This window comes from Leucoraja erinacea, chromosome 17, assembly GCF_028641065.1.
Source record: "Leucoraja erinacea ecotype New England chromosome 17, Leri_hhj_1, whole genome shotgun sequence".
In the NCBI taxonomy this organism is placed as follows: Eukaryota; Metazoa; Chordata; class Chondrichthyes; order Rajiformes; family Rajidae; genus Leucoraja; species Leucoraja erinaceus.
In genome coordinates, this window is record NC_073393.1 from 21,185,685 (window position 1) to 21,212,976 (window position 27,292).

The window sequence follows — 27,292 nt, forward strand, 5'->3', positions numbered from 1 at the left end:
CCCTTCAGCCCAACATCCACGACAACCAAATGTCCCATCAAAACTAATCCCATTTGCCTGCGTTTGACCCAAATACCCCTAAATCTTCCCTATCTGTGTACCTATCCAAATACCTTTTAAATGTTAATCTTGTACCCGTCTCAACTACTCACTCTGGCAGCTTGTTCCATATACCCACCACCCTCTGTGTGGAAATAGCTGCCCCTCAGGTTCTTATTAAATCATTTAGCCCTCACTTTAAACCTATCTCCTCTGGTTCTTGATTCTCCTACTCTGGGTAAAATACTATTCACCCTTTCTAATCCCCTCATTATTTTTATACACTTCTGTAAGATCACCCCTGAGCCTCCTGCACTCCAAGGAGTTAAGTCCCAGCCTGGGTTGGGCAAGTTGCAGACCCTTCCTTCTCCGTCAACCCGTGGCTGTGGGGAAGCATGTCTGGCACTGACATCTCTGAGGTGATTTGATGCCCAGCCACCATTCCCACATCACCAGCATCTCAAAATCAGGTCCATAAAAGGACACCCGTCTCTTTCAAAGTTCTCTTTCCCATCTGGGATTCTGATCATAACAATGTCCCAGATAATTAACCCTTAATTCCCAGGGCAATCTTGAAGAGCTTGCTAGTGCGGTGGCTGAAAGAAGCTGAGGCACGTTGCATCTTCTGCCACACGGTGGCCACGGGTGGGACTGCAGGGGGGAGGAGAGAGTGGTTGAATGGAGACACAAGGATCTGCAGATGCTGGAATCTGGAGCAAAACATCAAGTACTGGAGGAACCCAGCGGGTCAGGCAGCATCTGTGGAGGAAACTGGACCTGAGAAGGGTCCAGTCCCGAAACGTCGCCTGTCCGTTTCCGCCACAGATGCTGCCTGAGCCGCTGAGTTCCTCCAGCACTTTGAGTTTTGCCAGAGAGGGGTTCAAGTGGGAGATGTTTGGGGAACCGCGACCAGCCCCAGGGCCCTGGCCAGCTTGGTTTTTTTTTTGTAATTATACGATTTAAAATGTCATTTCTTTTTGGCGTGCATTGTGATAATTGATTTGATTCCTCCAATTGAAAGATTAACAGATCTGCCGTCATTAAAAAAACCTTAATATTTGTATAAATGCATCAACAGTATTAATCTTATTTTTGTATTTTCTAAAACATACCATCACTGTATATTTTAAAACATTTAAGTAAAGATGGGTTTTAAAAGTGCTTTTGACTACAATTGGTGAGCTGTTCATAAGTTGAAGGAGCAGAATTAGGCCATTTGGCCCATCAAATTTTACTCTATCGTTCTCTCTCAATCCCATTCTGCCTTCTCCCCATAACCACTGACATCCGTGCTAATGAAGAAGCTGTCAGCCTGCGCCTTAAAAAACACCCATTGGCCTCCACAGCCATCTATAGCGATGAATTCCAAAGATTCACCACCCTCTGACGAATGATATTCCTTCTTATCTCCTTTCTAAAGGTATGTCCTATTATTTTGTGGCTATGGCCTCTGGTCCTTGGCTTTCCCACTAGTGGAAACTAGTTCACTATCCTGGTCTTTCACTATTTGGTAAGTTTCAATGAGCCACCCCCTCCACCCCCACCCTTGTTGCTCTGGGGTTCGGGTAAGGAGAGTGTGCAGGGTTTATTTGTGCAGGGTAAAGATGCAGGTTTACATTGCGGGCTACCAGGTTGTTGAACACTGCATTTGAGGCTGCGTTGGGGGAGACGAGTGTCTGAGGTATTTCCGTGTCCGTTTGCACGACGTGCGTTTTAGCTTAGATGGTCGGCACGGACGAGTTGGGCCGAAGGGTCTGTTTCCTTGCTGTGTAACTACGGGAGAAATCACCGGCAGTCAGGACCGGCGCAGAGCTCTACGCCAAAGACGAGGCTGGATTTCCAACATGACTTCATTCTTTATTGAGCGCAGGCTGCGAGCAGTCGAGTGAAGGCGGCAGCGTCGGGATCTGCTTGCACCACCGCACATTCCTCCCGGGGTCGCCCTGTACCGGGGGCCCAGCAACTCTCCTCACACGTGAATACCAGCACCGTGCCGAACTCCACACTCGCCTCTGCAACACAACCGTGCCACGCTGTTAGTCTCAGACAGGCAGACCGTGTCTGTGTTCAGTTTAAAGATACCGCATGGAAACACTCTGGCCCAGCAGGTCCGCGCGGACCCTCCACCACCCAGCCACTCACACTAGTTCTAGCTTATCCCACTTTCTTATTCACTACCTACACACGAGGGACAAATTATAGAAGCCAATTAACCTGCAAACCCACACGACTTCAAGAGGGAGTTAGACTTAGCTCCTAGGGCTCCGAGGGATTTAGCTCCGAGGGATGGGGGAAAGACAGGAATGGGGTACTGATTTTAGATGATCAACGATGGTCATATTGAATGGCGGTGCTGGCTCGATGGACTGAATGGCCTACTCCTGTACCTATTTCTCTGTCTTTGGGATGTGGGAAAAAAGCACAGCACCCGGAGGAAATCCGCATGGTCGCGCACACACACACACACACACACACACACAACCCCACACACACACACACACACACACACACACACACAACCCCCCCCCCCACACACACACACACACACACACACACACACCCACCCACACACACACACACACACACACACACACACACACACACACACACACACACACACACACACACACACACACACACACACACACACACACACACACACACACACACACACACACACACACACACCCACACACACACACACACACACACACACACACTCACACGCACACACAGACACACACACACCCCACCCCCACACACACACCCACACACCCCACACACCCCCCCACACACACACACACACACACAAGTCACCCCCACACAGACACACACAACCCTCCCCACGCACCCACACACACAACCCACACACGCCCACAACCCACCACCACGCACCCCCAATTTCACGATTGACCCTGGTCTCTGGGTGGGCAGGCGAGGACTTTATTCCTTGGAGTGCAGGAGGATGAGGGGTGAATCTATAGAGAGGTGTATAAGATCATGAGAGGAATAGATAGGGTAATAGCACAGTCTTTTACCAAGAGTAGGGGAATCAAGAGCCAGAGGTCATAGGTTTAGGGTGAGAGGGGAAAGATTTAATGGGAGCCTGAGTGCCTCAGAGGGTGGTGGGTGAATGGAACGAGGTGGTTGAGGCGGGTATTATAACAACATGTAAAATACTTGGACAGGTACATGGATAGGAAAGGTTTAGACTAGAGGTAATGGGACTAGCTTAGATGGGGCATCTTGGTTGGGCTGAAGGGCCTGTTTCCCAGCTTGTATGACCGTCCTGTCTCAGGGAATTAAGCTGAGCAATGGGAGAGGCAGGAGGGGGGAGTTTTTAAGTAATACTGCTCAGAGCTCGATTTTGTGCAGTCAAGGAACAGGGCAGATGTGAAGTAATATTTTACTGGTTCATGAAATAGTTAGAGTGTTGGACGGGGTTCACGGGCAGTTTAGGTGGGGTTTCACAATTCAGGATAGACATGTTCCCACAGGGTAAAAACATCACCACAACTATGATCCCCGAACGTCCAGGTGTTTACAACATATGTGTTCCCCGACAGTTCAAACCATCCTTCCACATAGGGCCGTGTACAGCGTCACTGTACAGGAAACAACTGCAGATGCTGGTTTATACCGAAGGTAGAGACAAAATGCTGAAAAACTCAGCGGGCCCGGCAGCGTCTATGAATGAAATGACTAGGCGATGTTTCGGGTCGGGACCCTCTTCTGATTGAGAGCAGGGTTTATTCCACACCGCCTCTTACTTTCAGGCTGAAGAAGGGCCCGACCTGAAACGTCACCCATCCTTTTTCTCCAGAGATGCTGCCTGATCCGCTGAGTTACTCCAACATTCACGTACATGAGGACCGCTCTTGCCCACATTCCGGTTAAATACCGCAGGCTGTGACCAGTAGAGGGTGGGGAGGAGCGGTACATACCCGTGGCGTCCACACTCTGCAGCAGACTGACCAAGGCCGGCATTAGCTGGAACTCGAAGACCCTGGGAGCGCCACAAATCTCGCATACAGGAGCGGCGGCGCCTGCACAGGCCGGCAGAGGGGAGAGCAGCAACGGTCGGCCACTCCAGCTGTACCTGAAGGGAAGGGGTCAAACAGTACAACCCCACATACTCCCCTCCCGAACATACTCTCCCGCCCCACAGCCCCCACTCTCTCTGTCCCCCACCCCTCCCTCACCCCATCCCAGCCTCCCCCAAGCCCTCCCTCCCCAACATCACCCCCCACACCTCCCCTGAGACGCGGCGGTGGAAGAGGGAGCTGCCGAGAAGGGGCCAGGTAGAGATGAGCAGCAGAGACCTTACCCCCCCCCCCCCCCCCCCCCCCCCCGTCAGCGTCATACTGCACGGAAACAGGCACAACTTGCTGACCCCGCCCAACATGCCCCATCTACACTTGTCCCACATGGCCGCGTTTGTCCCAGCTCCTTCTAAACCTTTCCCACCCGTGTACCAGAGGATGTGGGGTGAGAGGCGAGAGCTGTAGTGGAGATCTGACCAAGTGTGTTTTCCACCAGAGAAGGGCTGGCATGTGGGACACACCGCCCGAGGTACGCGGGAGGCAGACGCGATACAAGCGGATACAATCACGATGATTAAAAGCTTTTTCAAGAGTCACGAATTTTTAGTTGCCATATTATGTACCAAAACGGAAAAATGAAATATGGACAGGAAGGGTTTAGAGGGATAATGGGGTAAATGCAGCTCAGTATGCCATAATGGTCGGAATGGACAGAATGGACCGAAGGGCCTGTTCCGTGCCCTTTGCATCACCAAAGCAGAGAAGCTGCTCGTGATCTTGTACACCTCGATAATGTCAATCCTCAGCCTCCTACGAAGGTCCCAGCCTGTCCAACCCCTTCCTATAACTCAAGCGCAGGTAACATGCCGGTAAAAATGCCCCGTGCGGTAGGGGAAGGGTTCCCGGGGATGGATGGGCATCTTACCGCAGCACCTGCTCCGGGCAGCTGGAGATTCGCTTCAAGAACTTGGCGAAGGCAGCGTCGCCGTGTCTCACCTCGGTCCTCTCGTACCTCTCCGCGGCCCCACCGGCTCCAACACTGGCCGAGACCAATCATCCATATTGATTTAATCCCTGAGCCGGTAACGTCACCCACCCCCAGCGCCCCTCTCTCAGCGCGACGCTCCCTCAGTGCCGCCCCTCCCGTAACGCGGCGCTCCCTCAGTACCGCCCCTCCCACCCTACACTCTACTTTCGGACTGAAGAAGGCCCCGACCTGAAACGTCACCCATCCTTTTTCTGCAGAGACGCTGCCCGATCCGCTGAGTTACTCCAGCATTTTGTGTCTATGTACATTAACACCACAAAGTAACATTAGCACATTTGCAGATTACACAAAGCTGGGTAACAGTGTGAGCTGTGAGGAGGATGCTATGAGAATGCAGGGCGACTTGGACAGGTTGGGTGAGTGGGCAGATGCATGGCAGATGCAGTTTAATGTGGATAAATATGAGGTTATCCACTTTGGTAGCAAAAACAGGAAGGCAGATTACTATCTAAATGGTGTCAAGTTGGGAAAAGGGGAAGTACAACGGGATCTGGGGGGGGGGGGGGGGGGGTCCTTGTTCATCAGTCAATGAAAGTAAGCATGCAGGTACTGCAGGCAGTGAAGAAAGCGACTGGCATGTTAGCCTTTAAAACAAGAGGAATTGAGTATAGGCTGGTGCCAGGATAACAGCCTCCTCTTGAACATCAAAAAAACGAAGGAGCTTAGATCATGGACGTTTAGGAGGATGATAGGGTGAGTTTTAAATATCTGGCCACATCTCCGAGGATATTGAAAGCACATATAAGGTTTATTCAAGGGTGTCTGGGACACGCTAGAGGCGGGGAAAACATGTTCCCGGATGTTGGGGGAGTCCAGAACCAGGGGCCACAGTTTGCAAGAATGTTCCAGGGCTATGGTAAGTCATTTGAGAACGGGCCATTCGGTCTGTACGAGGAACTCTACACTTTTTCTCACAGAGAGTGGTGTTTATAGTCTGTGGAACTTTCTTTCTGCCTCAGGTGGAGGTCGGTTTCTCTGGATGCTTTCGTTCCCTAATTTGAGGAGAGAGAGCTAGATAGGGCTCTTAAAGATAGTGCTCTAAAAGATAGTGGATTCGGGGGATATGGGGAGAAGGCAGGAACGGGGTAAGCGGGAGACGAGGAAACACTTTTTCTGATTGGGGATGATCAGCCATGATCACATTGAATGGCGGTGCTGGCTCAAAGGGCTGAATGGCCAACTCCTGCTCCTATTGTCTATTGTCACTCTTGCTCCCAGCGCGGCGCTCCCTACCCGCTCCTCCTACAGCGCGGCGCTCCCTCAATGCCACTCACCAGGGTAGGGGTTGCTCGACGGCGACCCCCTCTCTCCGCTCGTATTCGTGCAGCAGCCTCTGTTCGTGGGCGAGGGGGGCGCTCCCTCCCAGTTGCCCCTCTTCCAGCACTGACATGTAGAAGGGCATGAAGCCGGGCCCGGGGGAGCGGGGCAGCGGGAACCACCCGTCCCCCAGACTTAGTGCCTGCAGTCTGGCCGTCTGGTCGCTCATGTCTGCGTCTGGCCTGGTGGCCAGGAGCCCGGACGTCACGGCTCCCGGCGCTCCCTGGTCCTCCGCGCCGGGAGATCCCTCCTCACTCCAGTCGTCCGCCTCCTCGCACCAGTCCGTCGGGGTGAGCGCCGGGTCCCCTTCCTGCACACAGACAGCGGGCACTCCCTCTGTACACAACCCCACACCCGGGGGGACAGGGGCTCGATGGGGGGGGGGGGGGGGGGGGGGTGGAGGAGAGGGTGTAAACAAGCGGAGAGGGAGTGGGAGGGGTGGATGGGTGGAGAGGAGATGCCCAATGGATCCTCATCGGCTGGAACACCGGGCGCATCGCAACATCGTTTTAGGTTGGTGGGATGGACGTGTGAAGTGAAAGAGAGGGGGGGGGGGGGGGGGAGGGGGGGAATTGGGGAGGGGGAATATGTTGGAATGAACTGCAGATGTTGGTTTAAACTGGAGTTAGACACAAATAGTTTGCATCCCAGAGTACTCAAGGAGGTGGCCCAGAAATCGTGCATGCATTGGTGATCATTTTCCAATGTTCTCTCGACTGGATCAGTTCCTGTGGACTGGAGGGGAGCCAATGTAACTACATTTTTTAAGGAAAGGAGGTAGAGAGAAAACGGGGAATTATAGACCAGTTAGCCTTACATCGGTAGTGGGGAAGATGCTGGAGTCGATTGTTAAAGATGTTATAGCAGCGCATTTGGAAAGACAGTGAAGGGATCGGTCAAAGCCAGCATGGATTTATGAAGGGGAAATCATACTTAACTAATCTTCTGGAATATTTTGAGGATGTAACAATAAGAATGGATAAGGGAGAAGTAGTGGATGTGGTGTATCTGGACTTTCAAAAAGCCTTTGACAAGGTCCCACACAAGAGATTAGTGTGCAAAATTAGAGCACATGGTATTGAGGGTAGGGTATTGACATGGATAGAGAACTGGTTGGCAGACGGGAAGCAAAGAGTAGGAATTAACGGGTCATTTTCAGAATGGCAGGCAGACAGTGACTAATGGGATTCCGCAAGGCTCAGTGCTGGGACCCCAGTTGTTTACAATATATATTAGTGATATAGACGAGGGAATTAAATGTAACATCTCTAAATTTGCGGATGACACAAGAGATGCGAGGAGGATGCTATGAGGCTGCAGGGTGACTTAGATAGGCTGGGTGAGTGAGCAGATGCATGGTAGATGCAGTATAATGTGGATAAATGAGAGGTTATCTACTTTGATGGCAAGAACAGGAAGGCAGATTATTATCTGAATGGTGTCAGATTAGGAGAATGGAGGGTACAACGAGACCTGAGTGACTGTGTTTGTACATCAGTCAATGAAAGTAAGCATGCAGGTACAGCAGGCAGTGAAGAAAGCTAATTGCAAGTTTGCCTTCCTTGCGAGAGGATTTGAGTTTAGGACCAAGATCCTACCGCAGGGCCCTCGTGAGGCCGCACCTGGAATATTGTGTGCAATTTTGGTCTCCTAATTTGAGGAAGGCCATTATTGCTATTGAGGGAGTGCACCGTAGGTTCACCAGGTTAATTAATTCCCAGGATGGTGGGACTGACGAAAGAATGGGTCGACTGGGCTTGTATTTGTTGGAATTTGGAAGGATGAGAGGAGATCTTATAGAAACATATAAAATTCTTAGAGGATTGGACAGGGTAGATGCAGGAAAAATATTCCCAATGTTGGGGGAGTCCAGAACCAGGGGTCACAGTTTAAGAATGAGGGCCTTTTAGGACTGAGCTGAGGAAAAACTTTTTCACCCAGAGAGTTGTGAATCTGTGGTATTCTTTGCCACATATGGCAGTGGAGGCCAATTCATTGGATGTTTTCAAGAGAGAGTTAGATTTAGCTCTTCGGGCCAAGGTAATCAAACTGATATGGGGAAAAAGCAGGAACGGGGGTACTGATTTTGGGTGATCAGCCATGATCATATTGAATGGCGGTGCTGGCTCAAATGGTCTACTCCAGCACCTATTTTCTATGTTTCTATGTTTCTAAAATGCTGGAGTAATTCAGCAGGACAGGCAGCATCTCTGGAGAATAGGCACGGGTGATGTTTCAGGTCGAGACGGTCTGAAGAAGGCTCTCAACCCAAAACGTCACCGATTCCTTCTCTCTAGAGATGCTGCCTGTCCTGCTGAGTTTCTCCGGCATTTTGTGACTATTAAGGGAGAGAGGGAGTTTGGGAAATGGGAGAGAAGGGGAAGGGAGGGGATAGAGATAGGAAGGGAGCGAGGGATAGGGAGGGGGATGGGGATGGGGGTGGGTGGTGTATGTGCGAAGCTCTCACCTTCTCTGGCTTTGATCCGCCCGGAGTCTCTCCGCACTGAGAACGCAGAACTTTCCAGCTGTGGGACACAGAGAGGGTCAGCACTGCCCACCACTAGCACAATGAGGGACGGTCCGGTGGGGTATGGACCAAACGCAGGAAGGTGGGACAGTGTAGACAGGGCATCTTGGTCGGCATGGACAGGGTGGGCCGAAGAGACTGCTTCTGTGCTGTGTGGCTCTGACTCTAAACAGGTCCACACATGGAGGCGATCTTGACATCATGGTGGGCTCGGATGTGGTTGGGTGGAGAGCGCAAGGGGGGTGGGAGGTGGGAGGGGGGGGGAGGGTTGGGGGAACAGGGGTGGAGTGATGGGAGAGCGCAAGGTGAGGGGTAGGGGTGAGAGGTCGGGGTTGGCTAGGGGAGCTGGGGTCCGGGAGAGGTGGTGTGTGGGCGGGGGTGGGGACGGGGGAGTGGGGCGAATGGGGGGGGGGGGGGCAGATATAGAGAGACATTTCCACTTGTGGGGTGATGGGAACTGTCTCGATTAAGCTGGGCTGGGGGGGTGGGGGGGCGGACAGGAAATCTACGGTAGGGGACGGCAGGGTGGGAGCGGGATGGGGACGTTGAAGGTACTAGGGAGGGACTAGAGGGGAGCGGGTAGGTGGAACTGACTCCTCGATTGTAAAGGCGGGACTGCCAGTGCCATTACTAAACTGGGAGACCCCTTATGGATACAAAGTGCTGGAGTAACTCAGCAGGTCAGGCAGCAAATCGAGAGAATATGGATAGGTGACCTTTTGGGTCGGAATCCTTCTTCAGACTGGACTGCAGACTTAAATCAATATCTGTACTTCTTTCCTACACAGATCTCTCAGGGAGGGTATTTCTTTAATCCGACTTCAATGTGTTATATTGCTCTAGTTAGTGCAATTTAATTTATTGTCACATGTACCGCAGGTAACGTGTTTTTTGTTGCGTGTTGTCTAGTAAGTGGAAAGATTATACATGATTACAATCGAGTAATCCACAGTGTACATGATAAAGGGGATAACGTAGAAACATAAACAGAGGTGCAGGACTAGGCCATTCGGTGCTTTGAACCAGCACCGCCATTCAATATGATCATGGTAGCTGATCATCAGTTCCTGCTTTCCCCCCAAATCCCTTGATTCCATTAGCCCTAAGAGTTATATCTAACCCTCTCTTGCATACATCCAGTGAATTGGCCTCCACTATCTCTGTGGGTAAAAAAAGTTTTACCTCATCTCAGTCCTAAATGGCGTACCCCTTATTATTAATGTTCGCTGGTTCTCGACTCCCCTAACATCAGGAACATTTTTCCTGCATCTATCATCGGGGACATTTTTCCTTTATCTAATAAAGGGTTTAGTGCAAGGTAAAGCCCAGTAAAGTCCAATTAAAGATAGTCCGAGTCTCCAGTGAGGTAGATGGTAGTTCAGGACTGTTCTCTTGTTGCTAATAGGACTAGAGATTAACTAGGATTAAACGTTATTCCCTTTATCCTGTATTTTTGGATGGCTTGATTGTAATCACGTATAGTCTTTCCTCTGATTGGACAGCGTGCAAATAAAAGGAGATAGACACAAAAAGCTGGAGTAATTCAGTGGGTCACACAGCATCTCTGGAGAAAAGGCTCCAGCTATTTTGTGTCTGCCTTCGGTTTAAACCAGCAACTGCAGTTCCTTCCTACCCATTTCGTCTGCTCGCAAATAAAAGATTTTCACTGTAGCTTGGTACACGTGACACTAATAAACTGGAGGTGTGACAGCAACTTACCCCCCACTCCGTCCCCAGCACTCCGGCCGCACACAGGCCCACACGTTGACCGTCCGGTGGTAGAGTGACCCCTCCAAGGGGCAGTACACCTGCACCAGGTGAGCCAGCGGGGCACAGCACAGACTGCAGTTGGGGCGCTCCAGGGTAACGCCAGGGACAGGGTCCTGCAGAGGGAACAACACAACACCTCCCCGTTACACCTGACCAGAGCAACCAGGGTGGGCCATTCAGCCTATCTATCCCCTCCTAGAGAGCGTGGTTCAACCACAGTGACAGCACAGAAACAGGCCCTTCGGCCCAACTTGCCTATGCCAACCAAGATGCCCCATCTACACTAGTCCCACCTGCATGCATTTGGCCCACATCCCCATAAACCTTTAATAGACACAAAATGCTGGAGTAACTCAGCGGGACGGGCAGCATCTCTGGATGAAGGAATGGGTGACGTTTCTCGACCCGAAACTTCAGCATTTTGTGTCTATCTACGGTTTAAACAAGCATCTGCAGTTACTTCCTACATATTCCCCCTAAACCTTTTGTGTATTGACCCTATGCTTTAACCCCCTTGCAATGAAGGGCAATATATCAACTGATGCAATTCTTCGATTCACTCACTGCCACTCTTTAAGCACCACAGCTGATGCTTGGTCCATAAAATCTCATTATGCACTAAATTTAATATTGCACTATTTTACAAAGTATTACCAGCTTTTAATACTTTGCACTATTTTAAAAAGTATTGTCAGATTTTAGTACTTTTCACTATTTTAAAAAACATTACTGAATTTTAGTATAAACTAGCATTTGCAGTTCGTTTTTATTACCGACTTTTAGCACTTTTGCTCCATTCCAGTATTCTACGTTTTGCACAAAAGTAATTTTTTTTAACGAATGATCTTTCTACGTTGAAATAATTGATTAAATGTTAAGGGAGGTAAAAAAAAATTCGAGCCAGCCAGGAGTCGAACCTGGAATCTTCTGATCCGTAGTCAGACGCGTTATCCATTGCGCCACTGGCCCAACTGCGAAGAGTTCGCTTCGAGCGACACTTAAAAGTCTGCGTCATGACGTCTATGCTGCGAATTGGATGTTCGCAGGCGGCGTGGTGCCGCTGCCACTACCTCCCTCTATCTCTCCCCCTCCCCCTCCCCCCGTCCCGGGCCGCCACCGCCGCCTCTCACCGCTGTCCCTCCGACTTTGCTGGTGTCCCAGGAACAGCGGCTCCCCTCCTTCACCGCCGCGTCTCGGACGCCCAGCAGGACGGGCCACGGTCCCGGGCTGCGCGCCGCATTCATGCCGGTGGTGGCAGCGACAGAGGGGGCGGCGCGGGTTCGAATCCCGCCTCCTCCGCTTCCTCCTTGCATCGCCCCGCTCGCTCCCTGCTCCCTTAGAATCTTTGTATTTGCAGTTTTATATTTAATACAAAATTAGCATATATCGTTGACTTGGATTAACGTTATTTCACCCCGAGTCGTTGCTGTCACTTGCACAACGCACTTGTTGATCGAATAGTTTGACATTTTCTTCCACCCAGCCAGACTAGCCCCATTCTCACCCGGTCGCGGAGGAGGGGGGGGGGGGGGGGGGGTTTGGTCAAGGGACCACTCAGCCCCTCTCGTCGCTGCTTGCATTCAAGGCCATCTCCGTATGTTGCTCCCCTTAGGGATATGCAATATATAAAGTAAATTACAGATTATATATATATTGCAGATTATAATCCCATGAATGTGGCGGTTACCATATGATCAGGGCCGGATTTAGATGAAGAGAGGCCCTAAACTGTTCCACTTGTGAGCACCTCATATTTGCTTGGGTAGTTTACACCCCAGCGGTATGCACATTGGCTTCTCTAATTTCAGGTAGCCCTTGCTTTCTCCCTCCTTCCCCTCCCATTCCCAGCTCTCCCACAGCCTACTGTCTCCGTCTCTTCCTTTCTATTTCATGTCACCCCCCCTTGCCACACTTGTCGTTTTAATTAAGTTCAAGACTATGAGGCTGTATATTGGCCATAAAGTTGCTGGCTAAAAGTGCCAGAGACCAGGAATTGATCCTGAATATGGGTGCTGTCTGTATGGAGTTTGCTCCTTTTCCCTTTTCCCTTTGATCACATGAGTTTTCTCCGTGTGTGCTTGTTTCCTTCCACATTCCAAAGGTGTGCAGGAACCTATTTCAGACACAACCCAAAACGTAATATTTTCCTTTTGTCCAGAGATTCTGTCTGACTGGTGTGTTACTCCAGCTTTTTGTGTCTATCTTCAGTTTAAACCAGCACCTGCATTTCCTTCCTACACACACGATACGAAACGATAGAACTTTATTAATCCCAAGATGGAAATTGTGTGTGTGTGTGGGTATATATATTATACACACACACACACACACACACACACACACACACACACACACACACACACACACACACACACACACACACACACACACACACACACACATATATATATTTATATAGTTATATATTCATATATAAATATACACCGTTTTGTTTTCTTGTTTATAACGTTGTTTACAGAGTACTATGTTTTCATATTATGTTGTGCTGCTGCAAGTAAGGATTTCATTGTTCTAACTGGGACGTTAGAGAATAAAACACTCTTGACTCTTGACTTACTCCGCTAATGTGTGGGAAAGAACTAGTGTACGGGTGATCAGTGGTCGGCGTGGACTCGGTGGGCTGAAGGGCCTGTTTCCACGTTGTATCGTTAAATTAAACTAAAGACACTAAAACCAGAGGAAGTCTAAAGAAGGGTCTCTACCCGAAACGTCACCCAATTTCTTCTATCCTGAGTTGCTGGCTGCTCCATGGAGTTCCCCCGCACAATTAAAGCATGGAATAGTCTTCACCCTACCATAGTTACCCAACCAAACGCAACTAAATTTAAGGTACCTCTTTTTTCCCCCCAAGAACCCCTTTTTGCTTAAGTCCAAGTCAAGAGTCAAGAGAGTTTTATTGTCATGTGTCCCAGAAAGGACAATGAAATTCTTGCTTGCTGCAGCATAACATAATATGTGAACATAATACAGAAGAGATAAAAGTTCAGTGTGTTTATATACCATAGACCATGTATATACACAATAAATAAACAGATAAAATGCAATAGGCTGTTATTGTTCAGTTCTCTACCACCTCCAGTTTAAATTCCAGTTAGAATATTTATGGAGGACCAGGAAACCAGAAGGAAGAGTTACTACAGGGAGTTACTCCTGATCCAGGGTCAGGGAGTGATTCTACGTTGGTTTTCAGCGCTGGCGGCGAGGCAGCGACCGGACAGCAATGGCGGCTAAATCTCCCACAATGCAAAGCGAGGGAGAAAATGCCCAGCGCCGACCAGTTGTCGTGACAGTGCGCATGCGCAGAGCGGTCGCTGATGTGCGGGCCGTGGTTGTGCGCATGTGCAGGGGGAGGACGTGCATGCCGCAGCAATGCGCATGTGCAAGGCGGCCTGCCGTGCCGGCGGATGAGGAGCGTGAAGGTGAAGCTTGTCCATCTTATACGTAAATCCGGCCCTGCATATGATGAGCATTTGACGGTCTGTACTCGTTGGAATTTAGAAGAATGAGGGGACACCTCATTGAAATTTACCGAATAGTGAAAGGCCTGGATAGAGTGGAGGTGGAGAGGATGTTTCCACGAGCGGGAGAATTTATGACCAGAGGTTATAGCCTCAGAATTAAAAGACATCCCTTCAGGAAGGAGATGAGGAAATATTTCTATAGTCAGAGGGTGGTGAATCTGTGGAATTCATTGCCACAGATGGTTGCGGAGACCGTCAATGGATATTATTATGGCAAAGATAGATTCTTGACTAGTGCAGGCATCAGGGTCAGGGCCTGCATCAGGATCAGGGGCAGGGGCGGAAATCCCGTGGGGGGGGGGGGGGGGGGGGGGGGGGGGGGGGGGGGGGGGGGGGGGGGGGGGGGGGGGGGGGGGGGGGGGGGGGAGGAGGACTGGGTCCCTTGCATGTTTTTAGAGGTGGGGGGGCGATCCCCCCCCCCCCCCCCCCCCCCCCATGTTTTGTGAAACATGTCAGTCAGTTTCCATCCGACAGCATGCTGCGGAGTAGCGGCCACAACTAGCTCAGACTCTGAAAAGAATTAGACCACTATGATGCCCACTTACATTTGCCTTCCTTACAATCGTTGTAGGCTCCACTTGTTGAATGGCCTCATTCAATGTTACAACCATTATATGATTCTACGAGTGTGCAAAAAGGAACTGCAAATGCTGGTATATACCAAAGATAGACACAAAGTGTTGCAGTAACTCAGAGGGGCAGGCAGCATCTCTGGAGTTAAAGGATGGGTGACTTTTGGGGTCGGGACCCTTGTTCGAACAGGAGGAAACCTACACCGTAAGAGGGAGAATGGGAAAACTCTACACAGATGGCACCCGAAGTTAGGATTGAACCTGGGTCTCTGGCGCTGTGAGAAGGCTGTTGAAGCCGAGTCAGTGGATATTTTTATATAGATAGATTCTTGATTAGTACAGGTGTCAGATTATGGGGAGAAGGCAGGAGAATGAGGGAGAGATAGATCAGCCATGATTGAATGGCGGAGTAGAGTTAATGGGCGGAATGGCCTAATTCTACCCCTATTCCTTATGATGGGGAAGGTACGCGGTTGCAGCTGCGGACCGACTTCGGAGCCTTGGAGGCTTCGACCACGGGCTCAGTGGACAAAAACATCGGGAGCTCGCAGGTCTCAGGTTGGTGACCGATTCTCCCGCAACAAAAGTTTAGTCCGCTGGACTGGAGGGTGGCAGCTTCGTCCGCCCCGGGCCACGTAGTTTGAATCGGCCAGTTCACGGAGCTTGGATTCGGCTGCGGGACTTACCATCACCCGGTGGGGGCACCATCGAAAGCCTGGATCGCCTCAACGCAGAGGGAGAACAAGCAAGGAAGAGATAAGACTAAGACTTTTTGCCTTCCATCACAGTGAGGAGGTGCCTGGAGATTCACTGTGATGGATGTTAAACTGTGTTCAGTGTGTGTTCTGTTACTTTATTTTCTGTCATGACTGCAAGGTACGCAATTACGTTCAAACTAAGTTTGAATGACAATAAAGGAAACGCGAAACTCTCTCTCAACACATATATCTCCAGGTCAGGACGGCAACCTCAGGCAGTGGTGTTCCCCATGCTTCTGTTGCCCTTTTCCTTCCTGTTGGTGGAAGGGGTGGCTTTGGAGGTCCTGTTTCGGGAGTCTTGCTGAGTTGTTGCAGTGCATCCTCTAGATATACAAACTGCTGCTACTCCTCCACCATGGGGAAAAAAGATGTGAGCGTTCACTTTATGCTCATGATCTTGTACACCTTGGTAAGGTCACCCCTCAGCCTCCTACAAGAAAATAGGACAGTTTTCTCCTCTAGACTCCATCAATCTGAAGAAGGGTCCTGGCCCGAAATGTCTCCTGTCCAACTCCCTTCACAGATGCTGCCTGGCCCGCTGAGTTCCTCCAGCACTCGTTTGTAGCCTCGTTGTCACCTTCCCCTCAACCGACAATGAAACGTCTCCGACCTCTCTGTCCTGGGTCTCCTCCATGGCCACAGCGAGCAGCACCGGAAATTGGAGGAACAGCACCTCATATTCCGTTTGGGGAGTCTGCACCCCGGGGGCATGAACATCGAATTCTCCCAATTTTGTTAGTCCTTGCTGTCTCCTACCCTCCCTCAGCCCCCCTGCTGTCTCCTCCCATCCCCCAGCCTTCGGGCTACTGCTACTCCTTTTCCCTTTCTTGTCCCCACCCACCCCCGCCCCCGATCAGTCTGAAGAAGGGTTTCGGCCCGAAACGTTGCCTATTTCCTTCGCTCCATAGATGCTGCTGCACCCGCTGAGTTTCTCCAGCTTTTTTGTGTAACCTTCGATTCTCCAGCATCTGCAGTTCCCTCTTAAGAACTATTGTACATATCCTTGAACATCGTCTCCTTTGATCTGTCCTTTTCACCTTACATGCTCTTTGTACCCTTCCTTATCTCTAGTTTCCCTCCCTCCTGACTCTCAGTCTGAAGAAGGGTTTCGACCCAAAACATCACCCATTCCTTCTCTCCAGAGATGCTGCCTGACCTGCTGAGTTACTCCAGCACTTTTGTGTTTATTTGTGGTATAACGTAAGACATCTGCAGTTCTTTGTTTTTACATTAAGGGTGGGTGGGATATGGGCCAAATGCAGGCAAATAGGACTAGCCCAGAATGCCAACTTGGTTGACGTGGACTGGTGGCACAGTGGCGCAGCGGTAGAGTCGCTGCCTTACAGCTCCAACGGTTCAGGTTCAATCCTGATAGCGGTGCTGACTGTACTGAGTTTGTATGTTCTCCCTGTGACCGCGTGGGCTTTCTCCAGGTGCTCCGTTTCCTCCCACATGCCAAAGACGTGCAGGTTTATAGGTTAATTGGCTTTGGTAAATTTGTAAGTTGTCCCTAGTGCTAGTGTATGGGTTGATCGCTGGACGGCACGGACTCGGTGGGCTGAAGGGCCTGTTTCCATGCTGTATCTCCAAAGTCAAAGACGATGGGCCATTGCGGAGCGGGCAAACCCTTGCAGGAGTGCTCCGAATGCTGGCCTAGTGACTTTGGCATCATGGTCCGCCGAAGTTCTAGCCGCGGGTGTGGTGTGGAATTACCATCCGGAGTCTGGGATCCCTTGCTGGGGATCGCTGGAAAAGTGCTCTGACCGCCGGCCTACGTCCTATAACATCCTGAGCCACGGTCTCCGGTAGATCCCCGGCAAGGGATCCCAGACTCCGGACGGTAAGTCCATGCCACACCCACGGCTAGAACTTCCGGTAGATTCGCGCGCTCCAAGCCGTGGAGTGTGTTCGACCGTCCTGACGTCGGAGTTTAGATCCTCTCGATGCGAGGGCCTGGCAATCTGGTCGTCCGTAGCGGCGACTACGGAGGGTTCATGGCCCCGACCACGGAGGAACACAGGAGGAGGACTGACTGAACTTTGTTGCCTTTCACCGCAGTGAAGAGTGTTGTGGTGGATGTTTGTGTTAAATTCTATTGTGTATTGTGTGTTCTTTTTTTAAGTGTATCGATGCTGGCAAATTAGTTTCACTGCATCTTCGTTGGTGCATGTGACGATTAAATTCGACTGACCGAAGGGCCCCTTTTCACGCTGTACAACTCTCAAGTCTCAACATGCATTGACAGCATGGTCACCAAATAACGAGGGAATAACAGAGAGCAAGTCCCAGGGTGCCGCCCAGCCCCGCGGAAGGGGGTGTATAACGACTTTTTGTACGGGGTTTGTCTGGGGAGCAGTTGTCTTCACGAACTTTAATTCTCATTTCCCAATCATCGGTTGATGACGGTGCCGATCAAAGATCATGCCGACCGCGGCTCCGCCCAGGGGGTGGGGAGGTGAATGGGGTTGGGGCCGGCTCTGGGTGGGCGGGACAGCGCAGTTCCCGGTCCGCCCCCGCCGCTCATAAAGCTGTGGCCCGGGGCCGCCCCGCCTCATTCACTCGGGAGGCGGGTTGTCCGGGCTGAGCTGAGCAAACATGGGTTCGCGGCTCGCAGCCACCGCTCTACTCGCCGTCCTGGCGCTGGCGACAGCCGCAGGTCAGGAGTGGGGGATAGGGGATGGGTGGGGGGAGAGACACAGAAAGAGTGGTGGGGGAGAGAGGGGGGGGAGAGAGTTGTGGGGGGGGGGGGGGGTGAGAGTTGGGGGGGGGGAGAGGAGGGGGAGGGGGGGGGAGGAGAGTTGGGGGGAGGAAGAGTTGAGGTGGGGGAGGGGAGGGAGGAGAGAGGGTGGGGTGGGAGTGGGAGGTGGGGAACAGAGCGGGAATGGAAAAATGCATTTCGTTGTCTCGGTACTGTACACTGACAATGACAATTAAAATTGAATTTGAATTTTGAATTTGAATGGTGGTAGGGTAGGTGTTTAGATGTGGGAAGGAGCAGAGGCAGAAGCCGGTGCAGATCGATCACCGGGCAAGGTGCAGGGAGGTCGGGAGTGTGTGTTGGACGGGGCCGAGTCCACCTGTGTGTGTGTGTGGCGGGGTGAAGTCCACTCCTGGGCTGGGAATAGATTCCCCGCGGCGGAGATGACAGAAACTTGCCCTCGGACTCCACTCTGCACCACCTCCCCTCGTTGTTACTTCAACAAAAGCCTTCTTTCACAATACATAACAATGGCACTTCGTATTCTGTTTGTGCAGCTCACAATCCAACGGTGCAAACATTGAATGCTCCAATTTCAAGGAACACCCTCATTCCCCTGCTCATCGCCCAACCCAGGCACACACACCTCTACCACTATCCCACTCACCTTGCTTCCTATTCCCCTTCCATACGCTCGTCTCCCATCCCCGAGTCCCAATTTCCCTTTTAACTCCGTGTCTCCGTCACCTCCTCCCACGTCCCCTTCATCCCATATCCGTCCCTCCAGCTTTGCATTTCACTTCTTCCGCGTATAAACAGGCCCTTGATCGGCCCACTGAGTCGACGCCGCCCATCAATCACCCGTTCACACTAGTTCCATGCTATCCGATTTTCACATCCACACCCTACACACTCGGGGAACCTTAAATAGGCCATTTCATCTACAAACCCGCACATCTTTGGAATATGGGAAGAAACCAGTGCGCCCGGAGAAAACCCACGCGGTCACAGGGAGAACGTGCAAACTCCACACGGACAGCACCAGTAGTCGTGTCTGACCCCAGGTCTCTGGCGCCGTGAGGCAGCAAATCTACCCGCTGCCATTGTGCCGCCCGCCTTCTAAAGTCATTCACTGACAGAACAACATTTCCTAACGCGACTGGTTTTGTGTGTATGGAGGGTGCAGCTGTGGGTTGTTAGTGACCCATTATTGTCACGTGTACAACGTACAGTGAAAATCTTTCTATGCTATCCAGTCAAATCACATGAGTACAATCAAGCCATATCCTAGTACAATAGGCAGTGCACAGAGAAAAATTCCAGATTGCGGAATATAATGCTGCAGAGTTTAGCATTATAGTTGTGAAGAAAGTGCAGCGAAATAAAAAGTGCAAGATCCACAATAAGGTAGATTGGAACCACACCCTAGCTTATGGGAGGACCAATCAGTCATCTGATAGCAGCAGGGAAGTAGCGGTCCTGAATGAGGTGGTGGAGCTTTTGAATCTTCCGCCTGACGGGGGAGGGGAAAAGAGGGAGAACGGGGTGTGAGTGGTCCTTGATTATGTTGCCTGATTTCCCGAGGGAGAGTGAGGTGTAGATGGAGTCAATGGTGGTGGAGAGTCTGGGCTGTGTGATGGACTGGGCTACATCCACAACTCTGCCATTTGTTGTGGTCTTGGGCAGAGCTGTTCCCAAACCAGCTGTGGTGCATCTTGAAGGGATGCTTCCTAAGGTGCGTCTACAGAACCTGGGGGGGGATTCATTGACAATGGGACGAACTTCCAGAGGCGCAGGGTGGAGAACTAAAGATGCTGGAATATTGATCAAAACACATAGTGCTGGAGGAACTCAGCAGGTCAGGCAGCATCTCTGGAGACATTGATGGGTGATATCTCGGGTCGGAACACTTTGCTGCATGCTGAGTTACTCCAACATATTATTACCTTTGGTATAAACCAGCATTGGCAGTTCCTTTTTATTAAGGGGTTGGACAGGCTAGATGCAGGAAGATTGTTCCCGATATTGGGGAAGTCCAGAACAAGGGGTCACAGTTTAAGGATCAGGGGGAAATCTTTTGGGACTGTGATGAGGAAAAAATTTTTCACACAGAGAGTGGTGAATCTGTGGAATTCTCTGCCACAGAAGGTAGTTGAGGCCAGTTCATTGGCTATATTTAAGAGGGAGTTAGATGTGGCCCTTGTGGTTAAAGGGATCAGGGGGTATGGAGAGAAGGCAGGTACAGGATACTGAGTTGGATGATCAGCCATGATCATGCAAGCTTGAAGGGCTGAATGGCCTACACCTGCACCTATTTTCTATGTTTCTATTACAAAGTGCTGCAGGAACCCAGTGGGCCTGAGGGAAGGGACAGACAACATATCAGAATGCATGACTCCCTGACCCAGGTGTTTGAGCTCCTAACCGTTGAAACAAGGAACTGTAGATGCTGATTTATACCAAAGATAGAGGCAAAGTGCCAGAGGTACTCAGCAGGTCAAGCAACATCTCTGGAGAAAAACCTCACCTATTCTTTTTCTCCAGAGATGCTGCCTGACCCGCTGAGTTACTCCAACACTTTTTTAGTTTTGTTTATTGTCACATGTACTGAGTAACAGTGAAAAGCTTTTTTGTCGCATGCTACTGAGTCAGCAGAAAGACTATATGTGAATACACTCGAGCTGACTGCAGTCTACTGATACAGGATAAAGGGAATAACGTTTAGTGCAAGATAAAATCCAGTAAAGTATTGTTAAAGACATTCCAAGGGTCTCCAATGAGATAGATGGGAGGTGAGGACTGCTCTAGCTGGTGATAGGCTGGTTCTATCTGATAACTGCTGGGAGTATTTGAGCTCCTGACTGCCCCCTATTGGGGAGGGGATGCAGGGACACCTGCAGCTCACCCTGCCCACAGTTACCTGGAGGACATTCCTTTGCAGCAGCAACTCTCCTGGGGCTAAAGTGACCCGAACAATAATACTGAACAATGATGGTCAACTAACACTCCCTACCTTTGATGTTAAGTCCAAACCCATGTTCTCTAATGGGCTCATTCATTAACGTGTGGAAATCTTTTTCTCAATTTATCATTTATATTAAAAAAAAAAGTGAGCTTCCTTATTTTTAAACAGAGCTATCGTATTTCTTCATACGATAGCTCTGTTTAAAAATAAGGAAGGAAGGGTGGGGGGGGGGGGGGGGAAGAATCTCAGCTGTGGAGCAGAGCCCCCCTCTCTCCCGCCCTGAAGTGCGAAGAGTGCATTTGTTGTGCCACCCACACCAGCTTCACGTGGACATGCGCTGGAGAGGGACATACAATAGGAACACCCGAGACTGAATTGGACAGAATTGAGCGAAGGAGCTGGAGTATTTGTGGGATTAAATGGCAACGCAGTCGGATAGGGTGGTGAATAATGAGAACAAGGATTGGGTGCATGGAACGAGCTGCCGGAGGAGGTAATTGAGGCAGGGACCATTGCAACCGTTTTTGAGAAGCATTTTTGACAGGGTACTTGGTTAGGATAGGTTTAAAGGGATATGGGCCAAATGCAGGCAGGTGGGACTAGTGTAGATGGGACATGTTGGTTGGTGTGGGCAAGTTGGGCCGAAGGGTTTGTTTCCACACTGTAAGACTATAATATTACTTAACTTGACATTTTGAGAACTTCCTGTAAGAGGGATGAGGAAACACGATTTCTACACATCCCATTTCCCCATCCACACTGGAGGGTTACAACATGACTTACTGCAATACATCTGTACGTTCTGAGCCAGCAGGAAGAATTCCTCATCATCAGAGCACAGTGTGCTGGAGTGTTCTAAACCTAGAAGGTTATGCAATAGTTACACAAGAAGCAGAAGATTGTTTTTAGCTACAGAGAGCACACTGGCTGGTGGCATCACAGCCTGGTTCAGCAACTGAAACGGCCTGGAATGAAGATCAGAGAGTGGTAAACGCTGCCTGGTCCATCACGGGGATCTACAGGAGGCGCTGGCTCAAAGGCAGCCAGCATCAACAGAGACCCACGGCACTCTCGCCACATTTTACAGCTACTATCCAGAAGAAGGTATCTGAGCCTAAGAACCTCCAGGTTCAGGAACAGCTTCATCCCAGCAATCCTCAGGTTCTTGAACCTGATGATTGCTGATCTACACAACACTAATGGACTTTGGTTTTTGCACCGTCATAGTTTGGTTTAAATAGATTAGCTGATTATTTAAATTTAGGCTGTGCTGTCTGGTCCTAGATTCTCCCACTACTGGAAACATCCTGTCCATGACTACTCTATCTAAGCTGGATATTGCCCACTCATCCTTCTAAACTCTATCTACAAACTTACTAACCAGATTCAGAGATTTTTTTTCCCCATTCGTATGTGGCAAGTGAACCATTCTATCAACAACTAGAGAGCTGTCCTAAACTACCGTCTGCCACATTGGACAGCCTTGGATTATCTTTAATCAGACTTTATCTAGCAGTAAATGTTATTCCATTTATCCTGTATCTGTACACTGTGGACGGCTTGAGTGTAATCATGTATAGTCTTTCCACTGACTGGATAGCACACTACAATAAAGCTTTTCACTTTACCTCGGTACAGGTGGCAATAATAAACAAACCACCTCGTCTACATTTACGTCCAAGACATGTATATATAGATAAGTAACCATCTGAAACCTTGCAGCTGCAGGTGGTGGCCGTCCGATTGTGGTCACCAGCTACGGGCCACTGGAGGGGATGCGTGTGTCGGTGAGAGGGACGGACACGCCTGTCTACAGCTACCTGGGGATCCCTTTCGCCAAGCCCCCCGTCGGCCCCCTGCGGTTCTCGAGGCCGGAGCTGCCCGAGGGGTGGACCGGGACCAGGAAAGCCATGGCCTTGGCCCCAGGGTGAGTGCCGCACCTTTACCCCGCTCTCGCCTGGCGCCGAGTGGCCACCCGATCACCGACCGCTGGTAACTGCTCCTTCCCCGGTCACCGGCTCTCTCACGGGGATGGAGATTCTCCAGGCGACTGGCAGGGTGGATGTAGGAATTAAATGTACACAGATCAGCACAGCAATAGGCCCTTCGGCCCACAATGTCCGTGCTGAATACGACACCAAATTGCACCAACCTCCTCTGCCTGCACGTGATCTACATCCCTCCATTCCATGCACATCCATGTGCCTGTCTAAAGGCTGGTCTGTAGAGGGTCCAATCTGAAGAAGGGCTGCATTAGGAAAGCAACCAACATAATCGAGCACCACACACGCCCCAGTCACTCCCTCTTCTCCCCTCTCCCATCGAGCAGAAGGTACAGAAGCTTGAAAGCACACATCATCAGATTCAGTCACAGTCTGTTCCCTGCTGTTATCAGGCTACTGAACACTCCTCCCATAAGCTAGCATGTAGCCGTGAATTTCCAACCGATCTCATTGTGAACTTTAAACAACAATGTAATCTGCACTTTCTCTGTAACTGTAATGCTATAAAGCTTCAACATTGTATTCAGCACCCTGGTATTTTTCTCTTTACACTATCTGTTGTACATGTGTATCTTCATTGTACTCGTGTACAGTATGATTTGACTGGATAGCATGCAGATAAAGTTTTCACTATATCCCAGTATATGCGCCAATAATGAGCTGATGCCAAGCTGCAGGCTGGTTAACTCCTGTCTGCCACACCGCAGGTGCCCACAGGACTCCACCATGGAGGACATGCTGCTGGAGACGATGAAGATCACGTTGGCTCCGCGGACGTACAGTGAGGACTGCCTGTACCTGAATGTACACACTCCCGTCAGCCCCACCAACACCCAGACCAAGCTGCCCGTGAGTAGCCTGGAAATCGGGGGCCCGTCAGAGAGTGCATCACACTGAGCAGCGCACATGCAAGTGCACACATCTTTATGTTTCATCCCACTTCAAGCAGGGTGCAAGGCCACCAAATTCAAGTGCAGTCTCGTATCATTTCAAGCAGGGTGCAAGGCCACCAAATTCAAATGCCGTTTCATACAATTTCAAGCAAGCCCACTAAAGACAGAGTCGTGACCTTCCAGGGACTGAGCAACTTCCAGGTTTAATAGTCCCTCCCACCAGAAGGAGCGTGGCCATCATGGAATAATTGACAGGAGAGAGAATCTCAACATTTTTTAAACACCAATAACTCTTATTTTCCATCAATGGGAAAAATGCTCGGCACCTGATGTGCGGGGCGGGACTCTGAGTAATATGGCCAAAAATCACCACGTTTTCAAATCACGAGTGGCAGCGTTTTTTCTAAAATCAATATACAGAGCAAACAGGAAGTGGTCAAGATTAGACTTTTAATTATATAGACGGCAAGGCAACTTTAGCATTCTCAAACCAAAACACACTTTTTGCATTTTCAAATCAAAAAACACTTTTTCATTTTCAAACTACATTTTCAAACCACATTAAGGGCACTGACAGGTCAGTAAAACCACTCACAGTTTAGTAGACATGTGTTCAGTGTGATTCACAGATCTGACTGAGAATTGCGACCTCTCATTCCCCCATCTTGCAGAGAACTGAGGCACCTCCACACTTCCGGGTTTTATAGACCCTCCGGAAGGGGCGTGGCCTTCAGGAAAGAGAATCTCAACATTTTTTTAAACATTAATAAGTCCTTTATTTTTAATCGATGGGAAAAAATCCTCTTGTCCTGACCAGCGGAGGGGGACTCTGAGCAAGTTGGCCAAAAATAAAGCCGTAAGTGGCAGTGTTTTTTCTAAAATCAATATGCAGTGCAACAAGAAGTGGTCAAGATGAGACTTTTAGTAATATAGATATATATACTTCACGCTGCCTCTGGAAAGATAATAAGCACCACTCATAATAAGCACAACTCACAATAAGCACCACTCACACCCTGGTCACTCTCCCCTCTCCCATCAGCAGAAGATACAGAGTTTGAAAGCGCACACCAGCAGATTCAGAAATAACTTCATCTTTGTATATTCCATGTATGTATGTATGTGTGTGTGTATATCTGTGTATATGTATGTGCGCGCACACACACACATACAGTACCTAGGGGGTTGGACAGGCTAGATGCAGGAAGATTGTTCCCAATGTTGGGGAAGTCCAGAACAAGGGGTCACAGTTTAAGGATAAGGGGGAAATCATTTAGGACCGAGATGAGGAAAACTTTTTTCACACAGAGAGTGGTGAATCTCTGGAATTCTCTGCCGCAGAAGGTAGTTGAGGCCAGTGCATTGGCTATATTTAAGAGGGAGTTAGATGTGGCCCTTGTGGCTAAAGGGATCAGGGGGTATGGCGAGAAGGCAGGAACAGGATACTGAGTTGGATGATCAGCCATGATCATATTGAATGGCGGTGCGGGCTCGAAGGGCCGAATGACCTAACCCTGCACCTATTTTCTATGTTTCTAGATACACTCAGTGGACAGAGACTGGCACCCACATGAAAACACACCGTTCATAGAGACTCCTGCCGAGTACATAGAGCCACACACACACAAACACCGCGCGTAGAGAGGGAAGGACACAGTGTGATGTACAGAGAGAGAGAGTGACATGCACACAAACACACGGTTGATCGAGAGATTCCTGTCTTTCTGTGAATGTCTTCTGCACGTTGTGGGAGTTGATGCGGGGGGTGTTTGGGGGCGGTGGGGGGAGGGGGGGGGGTGTTTGTTGCGGTGGGGTATGTGGTGCGTCAGTCGGGTCTGCTCCACCCCTGGTGATGGAGTGGGTTGAGGGTTTGGTGCCTGGTGCGGGGGGTGGTGTCAGTGTTATGAGGGTGGGGGTCTGTACCGAGAGGTGGGGTGTGTGGATGTGGGTATGTGCTGACCTGCTGCCCTGTCCCAGGTGATGGTGTGGATCCACGGCGGTGGTTTTGCGATGGGCAGCGGCGGGTACTACGACGCCTCGCCGATGGCATCGTACGAAGGGGTGGTGATAGTGGTGATCCAGTACCGGCTGGGGATGCTCGGCTTCTTCAGGTAAACGGCCTCCTCCTCCCGTCCCCTCTTTCCCCTCACCCCCCCCTGTCCCGCGGTGCTGCTCACTTTGCAGGGTCACAGCGCTGCCTTTCTCCCCTCAGCACGGGTGATGCTGCAATGCCGGCAAACCTGGGCATGTTGGATCAGGTTGCAGCCCTGCAGTGGGTCCAAGCAAACGTCGCCAGTTTCGGGGGCGATCCCCGCTCCGTCACCATCTTCGGGGAGTCGGCCGGGGGGATAAGTGTCTCGCTGCTGGTAAGCTCTTTGGCCCTCCTTTGTTCTGCCCACACCGACTGCACTCCCCGAGACCGCACATTGCATTCCTCTCCTTCCTATCCTCATCTGCTCTCCCTTTCAACTTTTGTCTCACTCCACCCATCTGCCAATCAAACCCTCCCTCTTACCTGTATCCACCTATCACTCAGAGTGCTGGAGTAACTGAGAGGCTCAGGCATTATCTCTGGAGAAAAAGAATAAGTGGTTTCGGTTTGGGACCCTTCTCCTAAGTCTAAGTGAAGAAGGGTCCCTACCCGAAACGTCACCCATCCTTTTTCTCCAGAGTTGCTGCCTGACCCGCTGAGTTGCTCCAGCACTTTATGTCTAATTTCAGTATAAACGAGCATCGGCATTTCTTTGTTTCTATCACTCGCCAGGCTTTGTCCTGCTCCACCTCTTTTCAAGGTTTCTCACCACCTACTCCATCAGTCGGAAGAAGGGTCCTGGCCTCACACATCGTCTGTCCATTCCCTCCACAGATGCTGCCTGAACCATTGAGTTCCCCAAGTAATTAGTGCTTTGCTCAAGATTTTGACATCTGTGGTACTTTATGTCTCTGTTTCACCGGTGGTTAGTGATTCTCTGTTCACTTGCATGTTTCCACCTGGAGACTGGGGCGATGTCCACCCATCTCCCCCCACACCCATGAGAAGTCTTCTGTTCTCCATATAGTTTTACAGCGTGGAAACAGGCCCCTTGATCTAACTTGCCCACGCTGACCCTTCTGCAC

At 50.4% G+C, this 27,292-nt stretch overlaps 2 protein-coding genes and 1 non-coding gene across 4 annotated transcripts in view; 1 reads left to right on the plus strand and 2 right to left on the minus strand.

Annotated features, from left to right (window-relative positions):
• Nucleotides 1-1,875: 1,875 nt before the first annotated feature.
• Nucleotides 1,876-12,072, minus strand: pdcd2l (programmed cell death 2-like). The gene is made up of 7 exons (XM_055648801.1): nucleotides 11,875-12,072; nucleotides 10,694-10,857; nucleotides 8,915-8,972; nucleotides 6,405-6,757; nucleotides 5,008-5,121; nucleotides 3,984-4,138; nucleotides 1,876-2,051 (listed from the first exon to the last, which is right to left on the minus strand). Exons 1-7 carry the CDS (start codon nucleotides 12,055-12,057, stop codon nucleotides 1,897-1,899), a joined length of 1,182 nt encoding a protein of 393 aa, XP_055504776.1. The 5' UTR covers nucleotides 12,058-12,072; the 3' UTR covers nucleotides 1,876-1,896.
• On the minus strand, nucleotides 11,641-11,713 carry trnar-acg (transfer RNA arginine (anticodon ACG)). The gene has a single exon. It is a non-coding gene; the product is annotated as a tRNA-Arg (tRNA).
• Nucleotides 12,073-18,134: 6,062 nt separating the features above from the next.
• Nucleotides 18,135-27,292, plus strand: part of ces2b (carboxylesterase 2b) — a 52,149-nt gene continuing 42,991 nt past the window's right edge. The window contains exons 1-5 of one of the 2 annotated variants that reach the window (XM_055648803.1): nucleotides 18,135-18,272; nucleotides 23,002-23,206; nucleotides 23,990-24,131; nucleotides 26,153-26,286; nucleotides 26,388-26,541. In XM_055648803.1, coding sequence (XP_055504778.1) covers nucleotides 18,212-18,272; nucleotides 23,002-23,206; nucleotides 23,990-24,131; nucleotides 26,153-26,286; nucleotides 26,388-26,541 — 696 coding nt within the window. In that variant the 5' untranslated portion in view covers nucleotides 18,135-18,211. The remainder of the gene's footprint in view (nucleotides 18,273-23,001; nucleotides 23,207-23,989; nucleotides 24,132-26,152; nucleotides 26,287-26,387; nucleotides 26,542-27,292) is intronic. The other variant, XM_055648804.1, reaches the window with a different exon arrangement.